Source organism: Cupressus sempervirens, chromosome 2 (genome assembly GCF_028749045.1).
Source record: "Cupressus sempervirens isolate cs-2001-9-10 chromosome 2, ASM2874904v1, whole genome shotgun sequence".
Classification (NCBI taxonomy): domain Eukaryota; kingdom Viridiplantae; phylum Streptophyta; class Pinopsida; order Cupressales; family Cupressaceae; genus Cupressus; species Cupressus sempervirens.
The window spans coordinates 148,428,376-148,450,549 of NC_143119.1; the positions used below are offsets into that span (position 1 = coordinate 148,428,376).

The window sequence follows — 22,174 nt, forward strand, 5'->3', positions numbered from 1 at the left end:
TACCAATAATTATCTTCCATTATGAAAGATATTGGAATGGAGTATCAAACAGTACATGCATGCCCCAATGATTATATTTTATATCATAATTAACATGAATTTGCGACAAATTTTTCTCAGTCACTTTAGTAGATATTGATCAAATCAAACAACAAAAAAGATGCCTCACAAGGTTCTTCAATATATTCTAATTATTCCATATCTGTAATGATTATTCAGGTGCACTAGCTTAGCATAATTTATGGATTACCATGCATGCAATAAAACTAAAGATGACATTATGTGAATATCTATAGATGGTTCTACATTTAAGGACGTAGAAGATATTTGGCCACTCTTTAAAGAAGAAGCTTGTAATCTCAAGCTTTCATTGGCAACTGCAAGTGTCAATCCATTTGAAGAGATGAGATTCATTTACTTAGTGTGGTTTATTTTTGTTATTAACAATAACATTCCTCCTTGGATGTTCGTAAAGAGGGAGCACATAATGTTGGAAATGATTGTACTAGGTTTTTTTTTAATTTAATAGTCATCTCAATTAATTTATAAACACCTCATCAAAAAGGTCATAAAAATTATGTAATGTTTATGTTCATTCATCTAGCTAAGTACCAAATGAAAGATATTAATATATATGGTGAGCCCCTTATTGAAGAGTCGTTGAAGTTATGGAATGTGTTCACTATGTATGATATCTCTAGACCAATCGGACAAAGGAAATTTCATTTCTATGGAATGCTTGTATGGACAAAATATGATGCCCCTGAGCTAACACATTTTTGTGGTAAGTAAAACTGTTAACACATATTTTTGGTATGTTATAGTGCTAAAACATTTTCATTTTATGCTTAAGTTATGCATGATTATTGCACATATCAAAATTAACATATTTCATCCAATTATACACGATCTTGTAGGTCTTTAGACAATGAGAAAAATTTCATGTCCAGTTTGTGGTCTGAAGATGAAATCTCATCATTCAAAAAGCTTAGGAAAATAAGTGTTCAATGAGCATAGGCACTTTCTCCACAAAATTCATAAGTATCAAATTATCAAAAAATATCTTTTCAATGAGAAAGAAGAGATAACACTTAATCCACGAAGAACAACACCTTGCCTATGGAAGTTGGAATACAATAAAATAAATCATCGAGGTAATGTCATTCCATCTAATAGTTTTTCTTTGAAAATTATGTTTGGATTTGTTTGCTAATGATGTAATTGATGTTCATGAGGGTCATCAAGGCTCAAAATTTATATTTGGATATTGTCTTTTTTTACTAATGATGTAATTGATGTTCATATCAGTTGTCAAGGCATTGATGACCAACTTCCAAAAGGTCTAAAAAGCTATCATAGACAATTTAGTAAGTTGATGTACTAAGATCACCTCTCAATCATGCATTTGTTTGATGCTATACATATTGGAAAGAATGTAAGACAGACACTATGGAAGTATTAGATGGAAGGTGCAATAAAGAAAAATTTGTCAAATTTTTTAATAATGTTCATGAATTCAATCATGTATTGAATTTTTTCTTTGAATCAAATAGAAATGGACACCAAATTGATACGAGCACCCTTCATTGGTTGTTAACGCAACAATAAATTGATGCCATAAAAGAAGCCATACAAAAAACTAAATTTCCCATAGGATTTTCTGCAAACATAAGCAGTCTCATATCAAAGAAAAGTGATTTTGGGTCAGGGTTGAGAACACATGATTGGCATACCTTCATCAAGGTAAGTAATGCTCTTCTCTATTTACAATATATTTGTAAAACTTCATGTACTTTCAATTATATTATTTTATAATATATTGAAAAATGTCATTTTATAAAATTATTGTAGTATGTTCTACCTCTATCTCTCCCACACAACTTTGACAATAGTGCCAATCAAGTTATGTATGATCTTGAGAAATACATGAGGTTAGAAGTGTTATTTTTTAGATTTTTTGTATAGATATTATATTTGTGTCTTGCATTACTTTTTCTGTAATTTTTTGTATAATTTTTTGTAAAGTCTCATTTATATGTTTTTGTATGTTGAATCACTTATACGTGGTTTTCATCTAAAGAAATTGATAAAAAAAAAAGATATAAAACATTGGAAGAGAAAAAAATTTCAACTTATGTGTGAAATTCAAAAGTGTCCACTTTCAACTTTTTTCAATGCACAAGAACACTACCTCATACATCAAGTTGTGGAGATTCAATTGTGTGGACCCATACTAACTAGGTCAATTTGGATGGTTGAGAGGCACTTTAAAATTTTGAAGGGCTTGGTTCAACAAACAACATGTCATGAGGGTTCTATGGTAGAGGGATATATGGTATACTAGACCATGGTGTACATTAGTGAATATCTTTCCAAATTTGCAAGAAATATCTATGTAGATCGCATTTGGAATTCTAGCTCCATTAACAAACTTGAAGGGGAGTACTTGATGGGGAAAGCTAGATTGAAGAAAGTGAGAGGTAATTATAAGATGTAATTGTAGTTAATTAATTCTTATTCATCTTCAATATAAGTTGTTTCTAAGTGGTCTAATTATTTTATATAGTTGCGCGTGAGTAGGATGCACTACATTTGTATATTGAAAACAATCTTGATTAGATGACAATATGGATCGAATGATCTCAACAAAATGGTCACTCATTAACATAGGAAGGTGTTGCTTCATTAGTTAAAGAAGCTCATCATGATGGAGATTCCAATGTTACGTCAATGGTAATTGATGTAGTATATGGATTAAGAGGTAGAATGGTACGTATAAATTTATTTATCATGACCCATGTGTTTAATATCAATTTATAAATCAATGCAAATAACTTTGACATATTTAAAAAATTGTAGGTCAAGCACCACAAAGCTATGTACTACCATGGTCATAAATTTTGCATTAAAAAGTTCTATGACACAAAGAAAACTTGTGATTCTGGGATAACTACACTCTTTGAGTGTCACTAATATTTCATCTAGAAACAACATGGTCCTCAACAATATGAAAATTGATACTATGGCATTTTGGATGATATACTTGAGTGCAACTTTAATTCCTTCAAAATAATTCTATTTGTTGTCAAATGGTACAGGATACGACTGGATCAAAAGGATCCTGATAGAGCTATTATTGAACATGATAATGGATTTGCAATGATCAAAACAAGGTCATTTGAACCAGTTGGAAATAAGCCCTACATTCTTCCAATCCAATGTGAACAAGTATTTTACTTTGGTGTTTCACATAAATTAGGTTGGTCATTTTTTGTTAGACATGGTCCAAGAGGAAGATCAGTAAAGTATAATGTGATTGAAGAAGAAGATACCGAAGAAGTAGAAGACTAAGTAGATGATGATCATGAACAACATTTAGTCAATGATGAAGGAAAAGATGATGATGATGATATTGGCCATGATGTTGATGATGGGGATGATGGCGGTGGTGATGGTGGTGGTGGCAATGATGACGATGATGATGATGATAATGATGATGATGATGATGATGATGATGGTCGTGATGATGAGATAGATGAAGAAGATAAACAATGACATGATCAATGAAATGTATGAGGTATTGATTTATTCAAAGAAAATTGTTTATATTATTATATATTTCCATGATTAATTTATTTCGTGTTGAAGTCTAATGGCATGTTATAATTAATTCATTGTTCAATTCTAATGATAACAACATAGGTGATTTATGATACACATATTTCAAATGTGTTATGATGCTCAATTGTTAGTGCTCATTACTTATAATATGTTTTGTGTGCATGATTGTCACCCTTTGTGGAAACAAGCAAAGGATTGCAAACATCATCACCCCTTTTGTTGAGGATCCTTCATAGCTAGCACACATAAAGTAGAGATAACGAATTAAAAAATATACAATGATTATGATGTATACATATTGTTCATGTTATGTTCCATGTAATTTGTAGCATATGTATCATGTAATTTTTAGCTAACTTAAAATAAATGATTTACATACACGTAGGAAATTTAACCCCTTTGTCGAGGATCTTACATAGTGACATGAATCACCAGGTATAAGTCAATACACCCTATACAAATAGTTTATTATTTTCTTGCTTTCTCTTTACCCTTCAACTTTAGGCCATCTTACATCAACATTACCCTCATTTAGAAAAATATCTCACTCCTCCAACTGTATCTCTCATTTGCTGGGTTGCAGATAACACCAAATAGGTATTTGCTAGATTTGTCTCCCTCGAGTGAGGGAAATGCGGGAATAGAAGACAAAAGTGAGACATGTAGTAGGTCTACAATATGGAGGTCAACTAGATGTCAAAAAATTAGAAGATTCAATAAACAAATCTTTAGAAAGAATGGATACCCAAGGAATTACCTCCAATTAACACTAATTTTTGTGTTGACATGAAGATATATCACATAGCTTCATCATCATTGCATGGTTTGGGCCTATTTTCCATGAATGACATAAAGGTTAGTTATAACAAAGTTATTGAATTGATGGAGTGTGTAGGGCCTTGTTACAATTACAATAATTGGATGCGAATAGTTCAAAAAAATAAAAATTTAAAAGTATGTGTAGGTATGCACTATCAACAAATTATCCACAATGGAAAGAAAATGTAAAGGTAAAAAACCTGCTATGTACATTGACAGAAGGCCAAAAGAAACAGGGAAAATTGTAGGTTTTATAAATAGTATGTGTCATGGGTCAACTAATAAGCAACCCAATTGCATTTTGAGGCACATGAGGGAAATCGTGTTTTTTTATGTGTGATAAAATCAATAAGTGCAAGGGAAGAGTTGCTAATAGATTACAATTTGAATCCCATTGATGAAAAGAAATTTACTATCATGGGACTAGTAAGTACTATATATATAACATTTAAACTAATTACCTTCAACTAATAACTCCAATATATAATATAACATTTTATTATATAAGTTTTTTTTCTAAGTCGTCTATTGCTTTCATTATGTTGGTTTTTTATATTTAAGCTTTGTCATAGGGTGACATGGATCTATCAAATGACAAAGGCGATGATGTTCCTCCCACCCCTTCTTCAACGAAGGGAAACTTTAGTGTAAAAATTAGTGTAATTGTAGTTGTACAAAATGTTATATTATTATGTTATTACCAATATGGTTTTGGAGTTATTTTGATTGTTTTACTGATATTTCTATCACAAATTTATGTTTACGGAAAGGGAAAAGCACCAATAACAAAAGAGCAATTAGTTGTTGATATGGAGGTGACAATATTATGTGATGATGACATCGCATACACCATTGACCCCATAAGCATGGTTAGAAAGAACCTAAAATCAATCAATTCATAAATTTGTGCCATTGTGATGGATCGAAATCCAAATAAGGAGACAGAGACAACAAAAAATAAATTGATATGGAGAGCATGTTGTTTGGAAGTAAGCATCAATGAATCTTTAGCTATAACAAAAGTTCAATAAAGGTTTATATTTTATAATATTCTATGGATCATGAACTAAAATGTGTATGTGTTCTTACAAGATTTTTTGAAACCTAAATGAGTTGCTCGACATGATGAGGGTACTAGTGCAATTCCTTCAGGTAAGTGATTTCCATTTTCAACCATGACAAGGGACATCATCAAAATCACCATATACCATGCTTCTCTATTTTAGTCCATTAATATTACAAATTGCACCATTATTTTCTTCATGATTAGTATTGATAGCTTTATAAGAAAGGTGAAGTATATTACTGTTCTTGTGAAATTGAAAGTTAAAATTGATTTCAACTTTTGTGTCCTTTCCTATGAGATCTTCGTTGGAATGATGAGGAATTTCCATAATATTGTCGCTTGAATCCACCTTATATTCCCCATAGTCACACACAATTTAGGTACCATTGTAGGAAGATTCCTTAATGAAATTAATGTAATTATGCACTATTTAGTGATATTTATATGTATATAATCTAACATATTTTGAACTTTTCATATATAGACTACAAGACACATCAAAGGTTGCACAAGCCAGAAAAGATAAGGTTGGCCAACACCATCTTGGCTCTGGTGGATATATGAAACTTCACCCATGACTTGTAAGTAGTAGAAAATGAAATTTTGAATCAATTTTTTTTAATCAAGAAATACATGCAATATTGACAATATTGAGTCAAAAATGTAGGGCTTTAAATTTAATGTTGCACCCATAGAAGAAGACAAACAAATTGCCTACAAGCAAGGCTATAAAGTTGTGGTTTCACACCACTGAATAGAATCACATGGCCAAAGCAAAAAGTTTGTTGCACCATTTCACTCACAAGTAAATAGACCTAATGAAAAATAATTCAAATTGAATACTTGAGAAATAATATATTTGATGTTAACTTCGAGCATAAATTGACTATTTTTGTTTTATAAAGCAAACAATGATAACAATGTGCATGACATTTCACTGCAGCCTTCTAAGCCTAGCACTGAACTCACACATGACAAAGGCCCTGATGTGCATCATAGTGATGGAGGTATTCATTTGCTATTGAAAATTAGTAATGTATTTATTAATACAATTGAACATCTTAAATTGTAATTTGTGTAAACTTTTTGTGAATATCTCCTACTTATCTATTTTAGAGCATGCAAAACGTCATGGTGACAGAGTGGAGCATGATCTTAGTGTTCAACATGTTGAGGTTGGGGTTGAACAAAATGTGATTGTAGATGATGTGGAACTATCAGTTAAAGAAAAATCTTCATTATGTTTTTTGGATTAATGAAATACTTGTAAGATTAATAAAAAATTGTTGTCAATTTTACCCATATATTTGTTATTGTAGTGGACCCCCCTTTGGCGCAACAGCTCATGCTCCAAAAAAGATAAGGAGGCATCATATCATAAGATCATAACCACGAGAGGAGGAGAACGCCAAAGATATTCATGATGTTCCTATTAGCAAGAGTATTGACCAGGAAGGGACCAAACTCTTCAACTGAAGGGGCACTTTGATGACAACCATGATCATTCTTATTTATCAACATTTTTTGAGCCAATCATGACTTCAACTTATTTTACAATAATTCCTATACATGTTTTTATATGTGCGTTGATTATTGAGATATAATATCACATTCATAAACCTTGAGAACTAATATTAGTTAAGCTTTTATTTTTTCTTATTGTGGTAAGGGTAACTCATTTGCTTTACGTCTTCCTTTTGCCTGTGCTCTTGGATCCTAGTTTGTAGCATACACCCCAAAAGATGTTTGTCTGAAGATGTGTATCTTTAACCAATTATCCTGTGTTTACCTATCAAAAACAAATTATCATTTAAATAAGTAATTTGAAAACTTGATTTAGAAGTAGCCAAAATTGATAAAAACTATGAATAACAAACATTAAAACGTGTAAAAAATTTGCATTTGAACCACTAAATAGGAAATAAAACTAAAAAATAATGTACCCTAGAATCACTTAAATAGGAAATGAACATGAATCGAATAATATGTTACCAACCTAAACAAGCGCAAAGAATTTGCAAACTGCAGAGCATAAACTGGGAGCATCCAGTAAGGAATATTCAAAGATATTAACGTGGAATTGTATCATTCTTATAGGAATTTTTTCATAGAATGAATGGTTTGTTTATTTGAATTTTGAATTGTGGTAGAAAGTGATCGATCATTTCATACAATGATTTGCATTTAATGTTTGCTTCATACGATGGCTTCCTAGATTCAAATTAATATTATTTGGTTTTTTCTTTATTCTACATCCATCTATTTAATTAATTTCATTTGTTATGCATCCATCTGTTTAATTTAATTTAATTGGTGAGTTTTACACTATTAGTTGCGCATGCAAGTACCAATTGAAGTTGAGTTAAATGCTAGAAGCTGCCACATTTATTTATGGTCCATGTGCAGAAAGGAATGTAAAAAATTGGTTATGCACCAATAGTTGTGCATCTGTGTATGTAACACACCTATAACCGTGCATGTGTGCACATGAATGTAATGTAAAGTAAACACTAATACAATCACTTTGTATTTTGAAACCAATCATGTCAATATGCAATTGTGTACCAATATTTTTTTTATTAATACAAATGTCACTTTTTCTATGCAATGATAATTGTGGCATAAACATTTTTTACCAATAACCGCCCATGTTTAGTGAGTATGTATTAGTGTAAAAGGTAACAGCTCTTGGTGTTCATGGTGATTTTTTTTGGCATGTTTGTATGTAGGTACCAGGGTTTTTTTTGGGCAATTAATGGGGGTAAAGGTAATGGTTAACATGGCAACATTGCATACATGGGCAACAACTAGTTTATTTCCCCTAGTATAAGAAAATGGCACAACATGTAGCTACTAAGTCAAGCAATGTGTTTAAAACCAAATATATTAATAAAATCATGGTTGTGTGTGTTTATAGAAAATCTGACAATGAACAATTTTCTCACGATGAGATATGCATATCATACCATGCCATGCATGAGGCGAGGGAATCGTCAGTTGCATAGTCGGCTCCACACATCTTGCACCCGTTCAAGTTGATATCTATTGAAGTATCAACTTAAAGAATGATGATAATAATAACAATTAAGTCGATAGGCTTATTGTGGGAGCTTTGCTCCCGAAAATTGTCTTTTCAATGGAAATATTGTAAGACCTTATCAGTTTTATGATTGTCTAATGTTATATTCCGATGATGTAAAAAACTCATTTTTAAGAATTTAACTTTCTCTTAGCAATGTCAATCCTGCTAGAAAGTTTCTAATGTTTCTTTCCCTTAATAGCAATATAATTTTTTTCAATTAGAAGAAGAAAAAAATCATAGTATAGTCCATTATCACGATCTCTTAATTAGGCAAGTGCCACGAAACTTGATTTCTTCAAATTAGAGGGTGCACAATAAATTGAGATTTTTTCATTTTGTCTATAGTTTGTGCACATCTTTCTAAGTTTTCCTTAAAGATTTGAAGTAGATTGAGATTATCTTTGACTATAATATAATATTTTATTAAATATGTATGTTAGAACTACTCAAATACATAGAGGCAAATTGAGTTACCTTTAATTTTCTTGCATAGCAAGATTTTTCACCATTTCTTGTGAGTGCCATATAAGTGACATGTTAAAATATTATGCTCTTTTTAAAAAATTTAACCTCATTTCTCATTCTTTGAATTTCGAAGAATTGTAGGACCAAGAAATGAATGGAAAGCAAATATGATGATTTGAACCTACAACCCATGCATATGAAGAAAAACTAGGGCCTTTTACAACATTTATAGGCGCATAATGAGCAGAATGATCTTTATTAAAGTAAGGACAATTTTAGAAGTTTCACAAAACTATTTTGCATTCTTGATAGGGAAATATCAATGATTGGGCCAAATACATCTCATATATGCTCTACAAACTACATGTTTTATTTTCATCTTTTTGGAGGCCAACTTCTATTCCACTCATCAATTATGTATGCTAACATTTTATATTTGATTCTATCTTTGAATTTCATCTTTTCTTAGTAACGGTAGTTTATTTCTATGCATTTATCATATTACCTAAGTCTTTTGAGAAAACCCTTTTAGGCTTTTATATTGCTTTCTAAAGTAGTACTATTTTAATGAAACGATGGAATATATTGATCTATCTAATGATCTTTTTTCTCCTTGATTCCAATAATTGCTTGAATGTAAGAGTTGTGGCAAAGATGAATTATCCCCCAATTGGGCATCTTATCCTTACTAAGTATCACCTTAAACAAACTATAGCTCAAATTTGATCTTTTCTGAGTGAATACGTTTTACTCTGAATATATTATTATTTACTTTAAATATAATCTTTTATAAAAATGGTTTAAGGGGATAGAAGCTATATGAGACTTTATATAAACATTAGATCTATAAAAATTCATTAAATTTAAAAAATCACCATAGTTCTATATGAAAATTTATGATTGTTATCCTTGTTGATAATGTAATATGAAGTGTATCCTTGAAAATTAAATTATTAATCCATTGGTAAGATAATTTAAAAGTTGATTAAAAAAATTATACTAATTTATACTTATAATTTGTATTATGAAATTTGAATATAAGTAGTTATACTAAGTTAAATATTAAGAATAATATTTATTTAGAATATGTTTCTTGAGTTCTTTATAGGAAGATTGGATGGATGAAGTAAGATGTGCTTTGAATTTGATAAATCATTTACAAGTTTTGAGTTACAAATTAGAGGAATTTGATAGAAAGTTCAACAAAAATTTAAATCTTTCAAAAAGGATATCTATGCAAAATTTGTGAAGTCTTTTTCAAGAATAAATTGGTAATAATAAAACATATTTATTAATTTGAAGTAATTTGGACTTAAAAACATCACTATCAAATGTTACCATATAAGATTTCAAAGACTTGTTAGAGCCACTCAATGAAGAGATTTTTCTGCTATAATGGTAAGAAAGTAACATCAAGTGATCTGTTAGATTTTTAACACTACCTTACTTTTTCAGTTCCTTCTAATCTCTTTCTCAATGATTCACACTCATACTTTCACTTGACACTTCCACTACTTGATCTTCACACTAAATTTGAGCTCTATCATATACACAAATGACTCCCATCAGCTACTCGTTGCACGTACATGAACGTGCAACTGCTAGTAGGTGTTTTTTCAAGTTTTACTAGTTAACTTTAGTTAACTTTAGTATATGGAATATAACACGAGCTGGTGTTTTATTTCATTAGTGAGCTAAAGAGTATTGCCAAGAAAGGGGCCTCTCTTCAACTGAAGGGGCACTTTGACAACGACCATGGTCATTCTGATTGATTAGTATTTTTCAGAGCCAATCATGAGTTCAGTTTATTTTACAATAATTCACATACACGATTTTATATGTGCATGAATTATTGAAATACAATATCACATTCGTAAACCTTGAGTTTCTTAATGTGGTAAGGGTAACTCACTGGCTTCACTTCTTCCTTTTGCCTGTGCTCCTGGATCCTGGTTTGTAGCATCCAACCCAAAAGATGTTTGTTTGAAGACGCCTATATTTAACCAATTATCCCTTGTTTTACGTTTACCTATCAAAAACAAATTATCATTAAAATAAGTAATTTGAAACTATCAAGAAAATAAATATATTTTTATGTATGAAAAGTTTGGTGACAAAAATTTGCTTCGTCACGTATTAGTTTCACGTCTTTATTTAAGCATCAAACCTCGTGACTTAGCGTAGGAACAAAGAGAGCTCAAACACAAGATTATCAAGAGTATGATTATATGGAGCAACGATTGTATGTTGCAATGCTGGCGGCCTCTTCCAACTGCGGGGATAAGGATTGCTAATTGCCAACTTTCTAATATAAAACTTAGGTTGTTAGTCAGATCGATCATGTTGATATTGCTGCCGATTTGGTCATTATGTTTGATTCTGACCTTTGATAATTGTAGCAATCTGTTTTAGGGAGATGCATGTTTAGTTTTCCGAGGCGACAACCTTTTTGTGAATTCTTGGAGAAAGGCCGTAGATCTCTGTAGCTTTTGTATTTACTCATACAAACCAGACCATTATTTTTCATTTTATTCGGTTTTTACTCAAATGAAGATGAATAAATTGATGTCTACAATCTTCTATTTTTGCATTAATTATTTGTTTCTTCATGCCTACAACAGTCGTGTTATCTTTTGCATTCAATCTACGCAAGTTAATTAGTCACTTGCACTAAATGATTGGTGAATAACAATGCCAGCGAGAAAAAAAAATTGCAACTCACAAGCCAAACTAAATTATGAGGAGGATCTGAGTTGCGCTGGACGGACACCTGCAGAGTGACTGTAATTCTGCGTCTTCATTCCTGTTACAACGGAATATTTTTAAGGTATTGCTATTTCAAATATCAAGAGTGTATACATGAGTTAAAATTTCCACCAATTTTGACCAATGCAATTCAGTAACAGAAATAGGCAATATATTAATATACTTAATTCATAAACTTTAGATTATATGGTTTGTTTCTAATAGAGATTTCCATGGTAGATAGGAATCCTCAGACGAATACTCGTCGATAAATAAATAAAATGTATGTCTTTAGAAATTCAAGGTACAAGCTATAGAAGTTTGTTGGCTGTAGGTGATTCACCTCATTCATCAACCTCAAGAAACTGGACAAGTAAACACTCGCGACATAATCATCATTATTACACAATGTTTTGATTTTAGTTCTCAGCCTGCAGGCTTGCTCCTTAAAAGGGTTGGGATGCTCGGTTTCCATTTTGGAGATGTTTCTGATACTATCTTTGACAATAGCTTCTGTAATTAAAACAATTATAGCCAAAGAAAACATTTGTTTGCTATAGCACATGATCATGAACAGTTTGTGGCAGAAAAAAACAAGGGAATGACTCAATAAAAAAGACATTCCTCTTTTCGAGATTTTGTACAATATGGCTACAGTGGCAGCTTTCCCATTATCAGCATGTTCTAACTGTTTCAATAGCTAGCTGCAAGTCCTTTAAATCAAGGCTATCAACACTTCCTGAAGAAACTCGGCGATGTGACTTCTGCAGGTGAAGCTTAAGAGAACTAGTGCTTAGGCCTACACCCTTCCCACAAATTGGGCAAATCCTCATGACAGGCTTCCGCTGCTGCCAATCCATTGAGGCTTTTCCATGCAATCTTATATCTAGTTCTAGAAGCGCTCTCATGAATCCATCATTTGGCTGTGCACGACGATGAACTCTCTTCAGTTGGGTCCATGCTTCCAGAAGAGACTGATGTCTGAAAGAAAGCACACGGAACATTTTATCACACCATGTTCAAACTACAAAATTTTAAATCAATGAGGGCAAAAAACACTTTAAAAAGGAAAAATAATGGTGTATTATGTCAGGAGAAACCGCCTTGAAATCAAGATAGTCATACTTGCATAACATGAGGTATGCAAGAACAACTGTTGCACTGCGACTCTTTCCTTCAAAGCAGTGAACAAGAATCTTCCCATGTCTTCTTTCAACAGCCTCAATGAAATCACAAGCATCCTCGAAAAGAGAACTAATATTTGCATCATCGGTGTCGTATATCTGTTATATTTATCAAAACATTGTATTAGCAACAAAAATGTATCAGCGAAAAAGCTACTCTACTAATAGAACTTTCATTTTCCATATCTGACCATATTTCCTAGAAAAGGTGGAAAGAAATAGAGTACCGCAAAGTTTCGATACTCGAAAAGCTCTGGATATTGTGCTTCTGATTGACCTATCTCATTTGGGCACAGACACAAGATATGAGTAATTCCCAGATATTGCAGCGTGTTAATAGACTTTGCAGCCAAGGCCCCACCAATGAACAAACAATCTGTAACACAGGAGGGGCGTTCTGTGTCCGCAGCTTGAGAAATCAAAGCCATCCTTTCAAGAAGATGCTCTAGCCTTACCTATAAATGTTAAAGAATGTAAACCTTCAGATTCTTAAAGCTATAAGAAGCTAAATTTCAGATACAAAGATCGTGGCATATCATTAAAGTCATTTACTAAAACATGGGAAAGGCTTATGCAACCAGATGTTTGATGCTGTCGAGGGCCTCATGAAATTTATCCTTGATTGCACGATTGCACAAGCATGCAGATATCGAACACATACAATATAACTTTACTGCCATGAGCCATTACCTTTAATTCATAACTGTCCACAACATGATTATTGTCACTGCCCTCAAAAAAGCCTGTATTGAACCCATTTTCCTGACAGAACTTAATGGCTTCTGTTCTCAGAGAGTCGTTCCAAACTTCCAATTCCTTATTTACCTCACTATCTACCTGAGGACATCTATATGTTAGTATAATCTAATAAGTTAACATGATTAATTATATGATACAAGAAATATCTTATTAATGTAGACCTTTGCAATCTTGTTGAAGTCCTTCAACTTTAAAGTTAAGCGCATGTTGCGGTGAGCATCCCCAGTCCCTTTAGAATGCTTTCCATGCCAATTGTCTCGAGAGCCTGGTGAAGGTGTTTCTGTAGAGCTGTCTTTGAAAGGGGATCTTGAAACTTGTTTACCTGCGAGATCATGAAGACCAGCACTCCCATGAAATCCATCATCTTCAGTTTCTGCACCTGTGTCAGCTGTCATAAATTCCTTATCTGGAATTGGAGAATGGTAGTTGCTGTTAAATGGTGATGCTGAATATGCTTCAGGAATTCCATAATCTTCTTTTTCTTCATCACCAGGTAAGGTTTTGCTGATTATTGACATAAATGTTCTCAACAATGAATCCAACTTTTGATGAAGTTTTAGTAAGAAGACATGTAAGGTTTGCATTTCCCTCAATGCAGCACGAAAACCAGCTCGAAACTCATGAACAACTTTGATATGGTCAAAGCTTTCAATAAGGGAAGCATCTGTATCTTCCACAGGTTCGTCTTGTGTTTGAGAGCCAAGTTTTTCACCAGATATTTCATACAACAAATTTGAAGAAAATTCTGTGCTATTTAAAAGAAGTTCTACTAACTTTGGGTATTGCACCTGATCAGAAGATCTTTTACCAGCAGGAGGACGACGTGGAACTCCGGAATCAATAGCCACAACATAAAAGTCGCTTATAAAATTTTTTACCTCCACACTCTCCACTATTGCACTTATATCCCCAGCAGAACCAACCCAGTCAGATGTCTCAGAACTTTGAGAAACAAGAGCTGCATCCACTGAGTAAAATCTTCTTTCTCTATGAGATACAGCAGCTCCCCTGTTTCTCCGAGGGCCAGATTCAGATGTCCCCTGTAACGACGTTTCCACATTTATAAATGAAAGCCTTTCGGTGAATAAAAGATTTGCTACATTCCCACGCCACCCAAGTTGACGACATGGGAGGCGATCTTCATTTCGGAGAACTAAATCTAAAAGCAAGACCCTGCCAAGATCTTTGGCTGTTTTTTGTGCTGCTTCTTGAGTGTTAAATGCATATGCAGTATCCAGCAAAGGAAAACCATGTACATAACTGCAAGCAAATGGCCATGATGCGAAGGTTAGTATTAACACAGATCTTTGCATTGCAAGAAAAAATACTCTGACAAATATAAAGCAGACATTTCATAAACATTTTTTATTCAACAGTTCCACAGTCCATTTTATATCCTTGGAAATGGTTACTAAGCATTGTACCCATGTTTGCCAAAAACATAAATCAGAAAGATTTTAAACATGCAAAATATGATCAAACCACAAAAAATATCTGGAAAACAGTGGTCCGTGGGGGTGCATCCCCTGGCCCCTGAAAAACATGAAGTTTCTATGACGGGAATGTCTCAGGGACAGGGGGATGCGCCTCCAAAATGTTTCTTTGCCACACCTCCACCTCTGACATGTTTCTCGGATAGCCTAGACACGTTTTCCACACAGGAAGAGACATTTCTTTCAGGAGGGGCATCGTTGGGGGGTGCTTGGACATCTCAAAGATCCCCAGACGTTTCTCAACAGTGCAAGGGACTCAAAGATGTTTCCCAAAAAAAGTCACATTACACAAAACAAAGAAAAAAAAAATGCTAAAGTGCAACCCTGACTCACCTAACAGTAATTAAATTATAAAAGAAACATTTAGTCTCATTTGCTACAGTTTATACCTCTAGTTTTCTTTTTAGCATTTTGTTTATTGAAGTTTGAACTACGAACATTGTTGAATCTTGATAACTTGATCAGATGATTGTAATTTTGATGAACATTGCATTGTGATTAATATGATTACAAATGAATATTTAAAATTTTGAAAGTTCACGTTGCAATGTCTATGTTTGATATTTTCAATTTTGAGATTCATCATTTGAATACTACCACTAGACTTTAGTTATTATGTTATGCATCTTTAGCTTTTTAAAACTAGATTTTCAAGTACTAATACTATATGTATTATGCAACATCCCTCCACTGCTGTTGTCCCCCCACCATCCCCCTGGTATTCCCAAACTAAGGCCCCAAGGACCCCTCTCCCTAAACACATTCCCCCTTCCCCCAAGAAAATATCCCCAAACCAGGTGAAGACTGGGAAAATACAATACAATGTCGGGTAAAACTTTTCGCAAGCAAATATCAAAGCATTTAGAAGTTCCCCTTTATAGATTGTTCCATGCAGGTCAATAAAAGCGGGTCTTGAAGGTTATGGATAGTGCGCCAACATTGGTCCAGAAAAAATTTAGTTAGAGTGGAAGATACTTGACAAGGGTGTCACCGTGTTCAACAAGACCCATGTTTGTATCCTATCCCATGATATTCACAGGATTTCTTGCCATGCTAAGCCCCAGGGATGTAGTGCCTATGAAAGACTCGTCCTACATTATAGAAGGGCCTTCGTGCGGTTCCTAAGCATTTTTTATCAAAAAAGGAAGTGTTTCACAGGTATTGATAATTTCATCATTAAAAAGGTAAAAGAAAATCAAGAGAAAAACATTCAAATCAAAATATATACAATGGAAAGAAAACTGAAGAAGAAATGGAAATACCAAAAGTTAATAAGTGGACTATCTAAACTTCGATAAAAACTCACTGCAGAAGGAAGACATCCATGATACATGATAAGTGATGAAAATTACAAATAAGCAATACTAACTCTATTGAAAATTGATATGGTAATTGGTGCAAGGAAATATGCTTTATAAGAAACAGATTTTACACTGGAAACAACTCAAAAACATAGATCAAAGCGACAATCAAGATTGGGTAAGAAGAATGGCTCTCAAGAACCTGGTATGTGTTAAGGTTTTATCAGATTTATATGTAATGGATTTTAACTTTTAATCTCTGTTTTGCAGGTGTATGCGTATATTTGAACAATACTTATTTGATACTTTCGTTGATCACAATATTATAACAGTGAGTGATATATTAATATCAAGTCAATATCCAATCTGTTGCTATGATATCAATCTGCTGCTATCTTGCGATCAATGTCAAACTTGAGATATGAAATGGCAATGTTATCAGATTTATATGTAATGGATTTTAACTTTTAATCTCTGTTTTGCAGGTGTATGTGTATATTTGAGCAAAGCTTATTTGATACTTTCGTTGATCACAATATTATAACAGTGAATGATATATTAATATCAAGTCAATATCCATTCGGTTGCTATGATATCAATCTGCTGCTATCTTGCGATCAATGTCAAACTTGAGATATGAAATGGCAACATTAATTACTTATGAATCACTGCTGTATCTTGATCATACACTTATTTATTTCTGTATATTTCTCAGATACCGATATGGGTTTGGTATTTATGAACACTAGGAGACATGTCTCTGTGCAAACACAGTTCACGTAGAGACATGTCACTACATGAAGCATGTTTTCTGATCTGCCCGATAATAACTTCACAGCGATCATAATCTGATCAATATGAATGCTTTAATTATTATCAATGCATTTTGTTATTTTGATAGGTATTATCAATAGCATGATTCATAATCAATTTTTTGAACTTGATTATGCTTAAGTATATTTAATAATATATGTGTGTGTGTGTGTGTGTGTGTGTACATGTGTGTGTGTGCGCACGCACGCGCATGCATATAAAATTAAGTATATGGATGCACGATTACCAATTAACTAATTAGATCAGTATAAATAACTAGATCAGTATACGTAAGAATAGAGATTAAATGCTCAAGGCCAATAGGCCAGCTATGCATTTGATTTCATTGGTTAGAGTAATCCGACTGAAGCTACAATTCTCTAACACTCCCTCTAAGCTAGGGAGGAGAAATTCTACTCATAATGTTAACACCATAGATGAATTTATTGAGTGAGAGAAACATATCACACACTGCCATATTGTTTTGCATTTGAGGTTTCCTTATCTGATTACACATTGCCATATTGTTTTGCATTTGAGGTTTCCTTATTTGATTACACATTGCCATATTGTTTTGGATTTGAGGTTTCCTGTTCAAGACAGGATAGAATACTTTAGGATTTTATTGTGTTTAGAAGTGTCTCAAGCACACATCAACAAGTATTACACCTCTTTGATGTTATTGCAATTTTTCAACCATAGTCACCAAACACAAATCCACAATTTGAAAAATAAAAATGATAAATAGAGATTATTAAGGAAGCATGTATTTTTTAATGGACTCTTTAAATTTAATTTTAAAGACAAAACTAATCGATTTGCATGCTACTATGCTCATATACACAAGTATACATTAAACAAAAGAGTACAAAAGCAGATTTGAGATGAAGAAAAATGCAGTAAGTTTAGAAGTTTAAGGTATGCAATCCACGTGATTTGTTTTATGAAGGCTGTTTACAGGGTAAGATGGAATTCAGTACATTCATCATATTCATAAAATGACCAAACCATGCTTCTGAAATATAGGAATATGAGGAGAAACCATGCTTCATAAACATAAGAATCGGAAGAGGAAAACTACACAACTCATTTAATGAATATGATGACTGTTTAGAAGTCCACCATACTCCTGCATTGATATTTTAAAAAGGAAAATCATAAGACTCAGTTACCTTACAAACTTGCTTCTTACAAAGGTCCATTTCAAGTTATATTGCATCCAAAATGAAGAGAGTTTGCTACTGTAACTTTCCCATTATTATTCATAAGTTTGTTAAGTACATTTTGAAGATATGAATTACTATTTAGTACTTAACCCACTCCTGCATTAAGGCTTTTCGAAAAACAAACCATATGGATTAGTCAACTTTAAATTGCTTCTTTCAAAACGGCCATTTCATGTTATATGTCATCCAAAGTCAACAGAATGGCCACAAGTCAAATGCATAAAAGTATGGGGATGTCTACAATTAAATCCTTATACTAAGATTCTATCTAAATTTGAACGAAGTAAGAAATAATTTTATTAAAGACAGAAAACATCCTAAGTAGAATTATATTTAGGAGCCTTCTGTGTTAGATGACAACAATATTCCTACAGGGATTTTAGTTTATTCAATTTTCAAAATCTATTTACCACACAAGGTGTCAAGGAGAACAAATTAACCACAAGCTCACCCCATTAGTAGCAGACAGCGACTCAATTCAAGTGCTTCTAGTATTTCAGTGCATGTGGTTTTCCCCATCTCATCCCCCTCTGCACTTGCCATATTTCTGGCAACCTCAGCAGCATCCTTGATGCTCTGCCATTCAGCACTCGAATTGTGTATTACTCTAGCCTGCACAATAATAAATAAAAATTATTAATGTAAAATTGGGCGCTACTTCTCTTTGTGTATTACTCTAGCCTGCACAATAATAAATACAAATTATTAATGTAAAATTGGGCGCTATTTCTCTTTTCTCATTGATTATATTGATGCAATGTGTCTCCATCAATGTTATATTCTAACTAATAAAACTCTCTCCCTCCCTCCCTAGTATATATAAATCTACCTTGAGAATTCATAGTATTCTGCAGTTAAGCAGAAATTAAACAAAATATTAAATATGAGAAATCCATAAGACAGCAGAGGGCATCAATTTCTCAAGCCACCAGATTGTTACTAAGATACATGGCAGGACATAAGTAAAAAGTTTAGCATATATTTTCTGAGAGAAAAACTGTGATTGGCTAATATATAGGTGAAGCCTCAAAGAGCGCATTAACAATTAGACCAAAAAGCATTAAAAAATATAAATTGGAGTACTTGATTACTTTACCAGATCCATCAGAAAAATGTGCAAGGAAAATATTTTTTGCACTATGTTTTGATGCAAGTATGTTACCCATCAGAATCTAAGTTTTAGAATGCTAAACATCTAAATTGCCAGTTCAGATTATGATTTGGATGCGGGTTCAAAATTTGATCAAGAAAATTTGGGGTTGGGTTCGTCCATTATATATAAATTTGGGGCTGAGTTTGGGTTCGTTTTGGGTTCATCCATACAAGAATATATATATATATATATATATGCTGCAGCACACCAGTTCATACACCACTATGTTAATCTAAAGCAATTTAGCAAATTCAACCACCACATATATGAATGATTTGTTCAAATGGCATGTCAAAATATACCACCATATGAATGTTTCAGTTCAAAACTTTTGTCTTTAAAACAACAATGTCAACATTACTAATCAGTAATCAATAATCAGTCATCGACTCATATGTGATCAAATACCAATGTATCGTCGAAAATCATCAAAGAATTAACCATCATTAGGCAGTTGCTGATTAGAAGCACAATTAGTGCCACTAGAGTCAGCAGTCTCAACTAGTCTCAGCCGTAGCCTTAAGATGAGCTCCATCAGCGCTATGTATATCAGGATCATCTTCAATCACAAGTGCATCAAAGTGGACTTCCAACTCCACGGTCTCTGGTTCGACATCTCATTGTTTTGCCTCCCCCTTTTTGTACATATTCTCTTTGTGAGTTGTGAGTCTCAAGTTTGAATGCACAAACACCAAGTTATCTGCTTTTTTAGAGTTTAGTCTGTTGTGTTTTATCGAGTGGATGAAGGAGTGTGTGCTCCAACTCCTCTCAAATGATGATGAACTGGCAACCTATCAAGATTCACAAATTTGCCAACAAGAAACTAGAAATTAGAGTTTTGAATATTACCAACAAGAAACTAGTAATTAGAATCTTAAGATTAAAAAACTAACCTATGATAAAATTTTGATGGCAATGGGGCTGCAAGTGTTGGTATTTTTGTCCATGGAAGTACCACCATTTATGAGCATCAGCATTGCTCTCGTCTTCAAGAGCATCAAGACCACAATCATCGGTGCTCGCAAAACTCATAAACTTAGACCTCATTGCAGGTTGTAGGTGCTGATGAAAGAGTCTTTGAAGGGCTGTCTTGTACCCTTGAGCAATTTTAGGATCTCTGTATGGGGCAACTCTAGTGGTACTCCCCTTGAGGACTGATTGGCTGTAGAACCTAAGGCTCAATGCAAAAGCAAGTAGATGCAAAGGGGTAGTCATTTTGTTCCATCTCTCTATCACGATTAATTGTAGCTCCTTGAAGAACATTTCATCAAGATCTTGCTCTCTCATTTATGATATTTCTAATGTCCTCAATCATGGAGTCAATGCCATCATACCTCACCCAAGGAAGGCCTATCCATGTATGTGTATCAGATCATGCTCAATATAGGCTCAGTGATCTTCAGAAGGTACTCAGCACGATCCCACCAAGATTCATTTAGTATCAATCCCCTTATGGTTGTTGCTTGATTACTATTAGATTGCCTCCATACGCTCCAATTAGCACTAGTTACCATTCTAGTCAATGCATCTTTAACCTTGATAAGGCACCTCAAAACAATGGTGTTGGAGGCAAAGCAGATCTCAGCAACCTATTTTAAAATCAAAATAGTAATAGATTAAAAATTTGAAAATACAAAAAGTTTATTGAAGTGGCTAGATTTCTAAAACATGTTTAAATTTTAAACAATTCAACTTACCTTCAAGAGCTCCAATTTCGAAAATTGTCTAAATATGGCTTGCATAATATGGTGATTCGTGACAAACATTTGGATCTCTTGTGCCTCTTCATACATTTTTTTTATCCACTCAACCTTAGTGCCAATTTTTTGCAGCATTAGGTTGATCGAGTGCACCACACAAGGTGTCCAAAAAATGTGTTCATACCGCTCCTCAACCAATAAGTCGACAGTCCTACAATTCTTTGCATTGTCGATTATTACTTGAACAACATTTTGAGAGCCAACTTGCTCGATAGCTTGGATGAGAATGTTTGCAATGAAAGGACCATCCTTTAGCTCTCATTCACAATCCACTGCTTTTAGAAACATTGCACCTCTTGTAGACACTACAAGAACATTCACCAAAAGACGATTCCTTGCATCTTTCCATCCATCTGATACTATTGTCACACCTGTTTCAACCCATGCATCCTTGATGAGCAACATAGAATTCTCTACATGGGCCACCTCATCATCCAATAAAGTGGTGTGTACCTTCTCATACCCAAGGCCCTTGAACCCTTTTGGAGCCTAATTAATTACACTCACCATTTATTGCCAATATGGTGAGCAAACAACATTAAATGACAACCCATTTGCATAAACGCATCTAGCTATGGCTTGATCAGCAATGTCTCTAGCTTCATTTTGGAATGATGATTCCTAAGGTCCCACTACTATTTTACTTACAATCTATTGTTGAGGAGGATGCAAAAATGGATGGCCCTC

General features: G+C 33.4%; 1 protein-coding gene and 2 long non-coding RNA genes across 6 annotated transcripts in view; 1 reads left to right on the plus strand and 2 right to left on the minus strand.

Annotated features, from left to right (window-relative positions):
• Window positions 1-10,449: 10,449 nt before the first annotated feature.
• LOC149571476 (uncharacterized) lies at window positions 10,450-11,858 on the minus strand. The gene is made up of 2 exons (XR_016359822.1): window positions 11,776-11,858; window positions 10,450-11,082 (listed from the first exon to the last, which is right to left on the minus strand). It is a non-coding gene; the product is annotated as an uncharacterized LOC149571476 (long non-coding RNA).
• Window positions 11,788-17,114, plus strand: LOC149571477 (uncharacterized). The gene is made up of 3 exons (XR_016359823.1): window positions 11,788-11,880; window positions 16,806-16,866; window positions 17,021-17,114. It is a non-coding gene; the product is annotated as an uncharacterized LOC149571477 (long non-coding RNA).
• The window catches only part of LOC149571478 (dual specificity protein phosphatase family protein), a 110,181-nt gene continuing 100,074 nt past the window's right edge, over window positions 12,068-22,174 (minus strand). For 3 of the 4 annotated variants that reach the window (XM_089812993.1, XM_089812996.1, XM_089812994.1), the window contains exons 6-11: window positions 19,026-19,186; window positions 13,903-15,001; window positions 13,673-13,819; window positions 13,210-13,437; window positions 12,924-13,081; window positions 12,068-12,779 (exon numbers count right to left, since the gene is read on the minus strand). In XM_089812993.1, the coding sequence (XP_089669119.1) occupies window positions 12,473-12,779; window positions 12,924-13,081; window positions 13,210-13,437; window positions 13,673-13,819; window positions 13,903-15,001; window positions 19,026-19,186 (2,100 nt within the window). In that variant the 3' untranslated portion in view covers window positions 12,068-12,472. Of the gene's footprint in view, window positions 12,780-12,901; window positions 13,082-13,209; window positions 13,438-13,672; window positions 13,820-13,902; window positions 15,002-19,025; window positions 19,187-22,174 lie in introns of all 4 variants that reach the window. The other variant, XM_089812995.1, reaches the window with a different exon arrangement.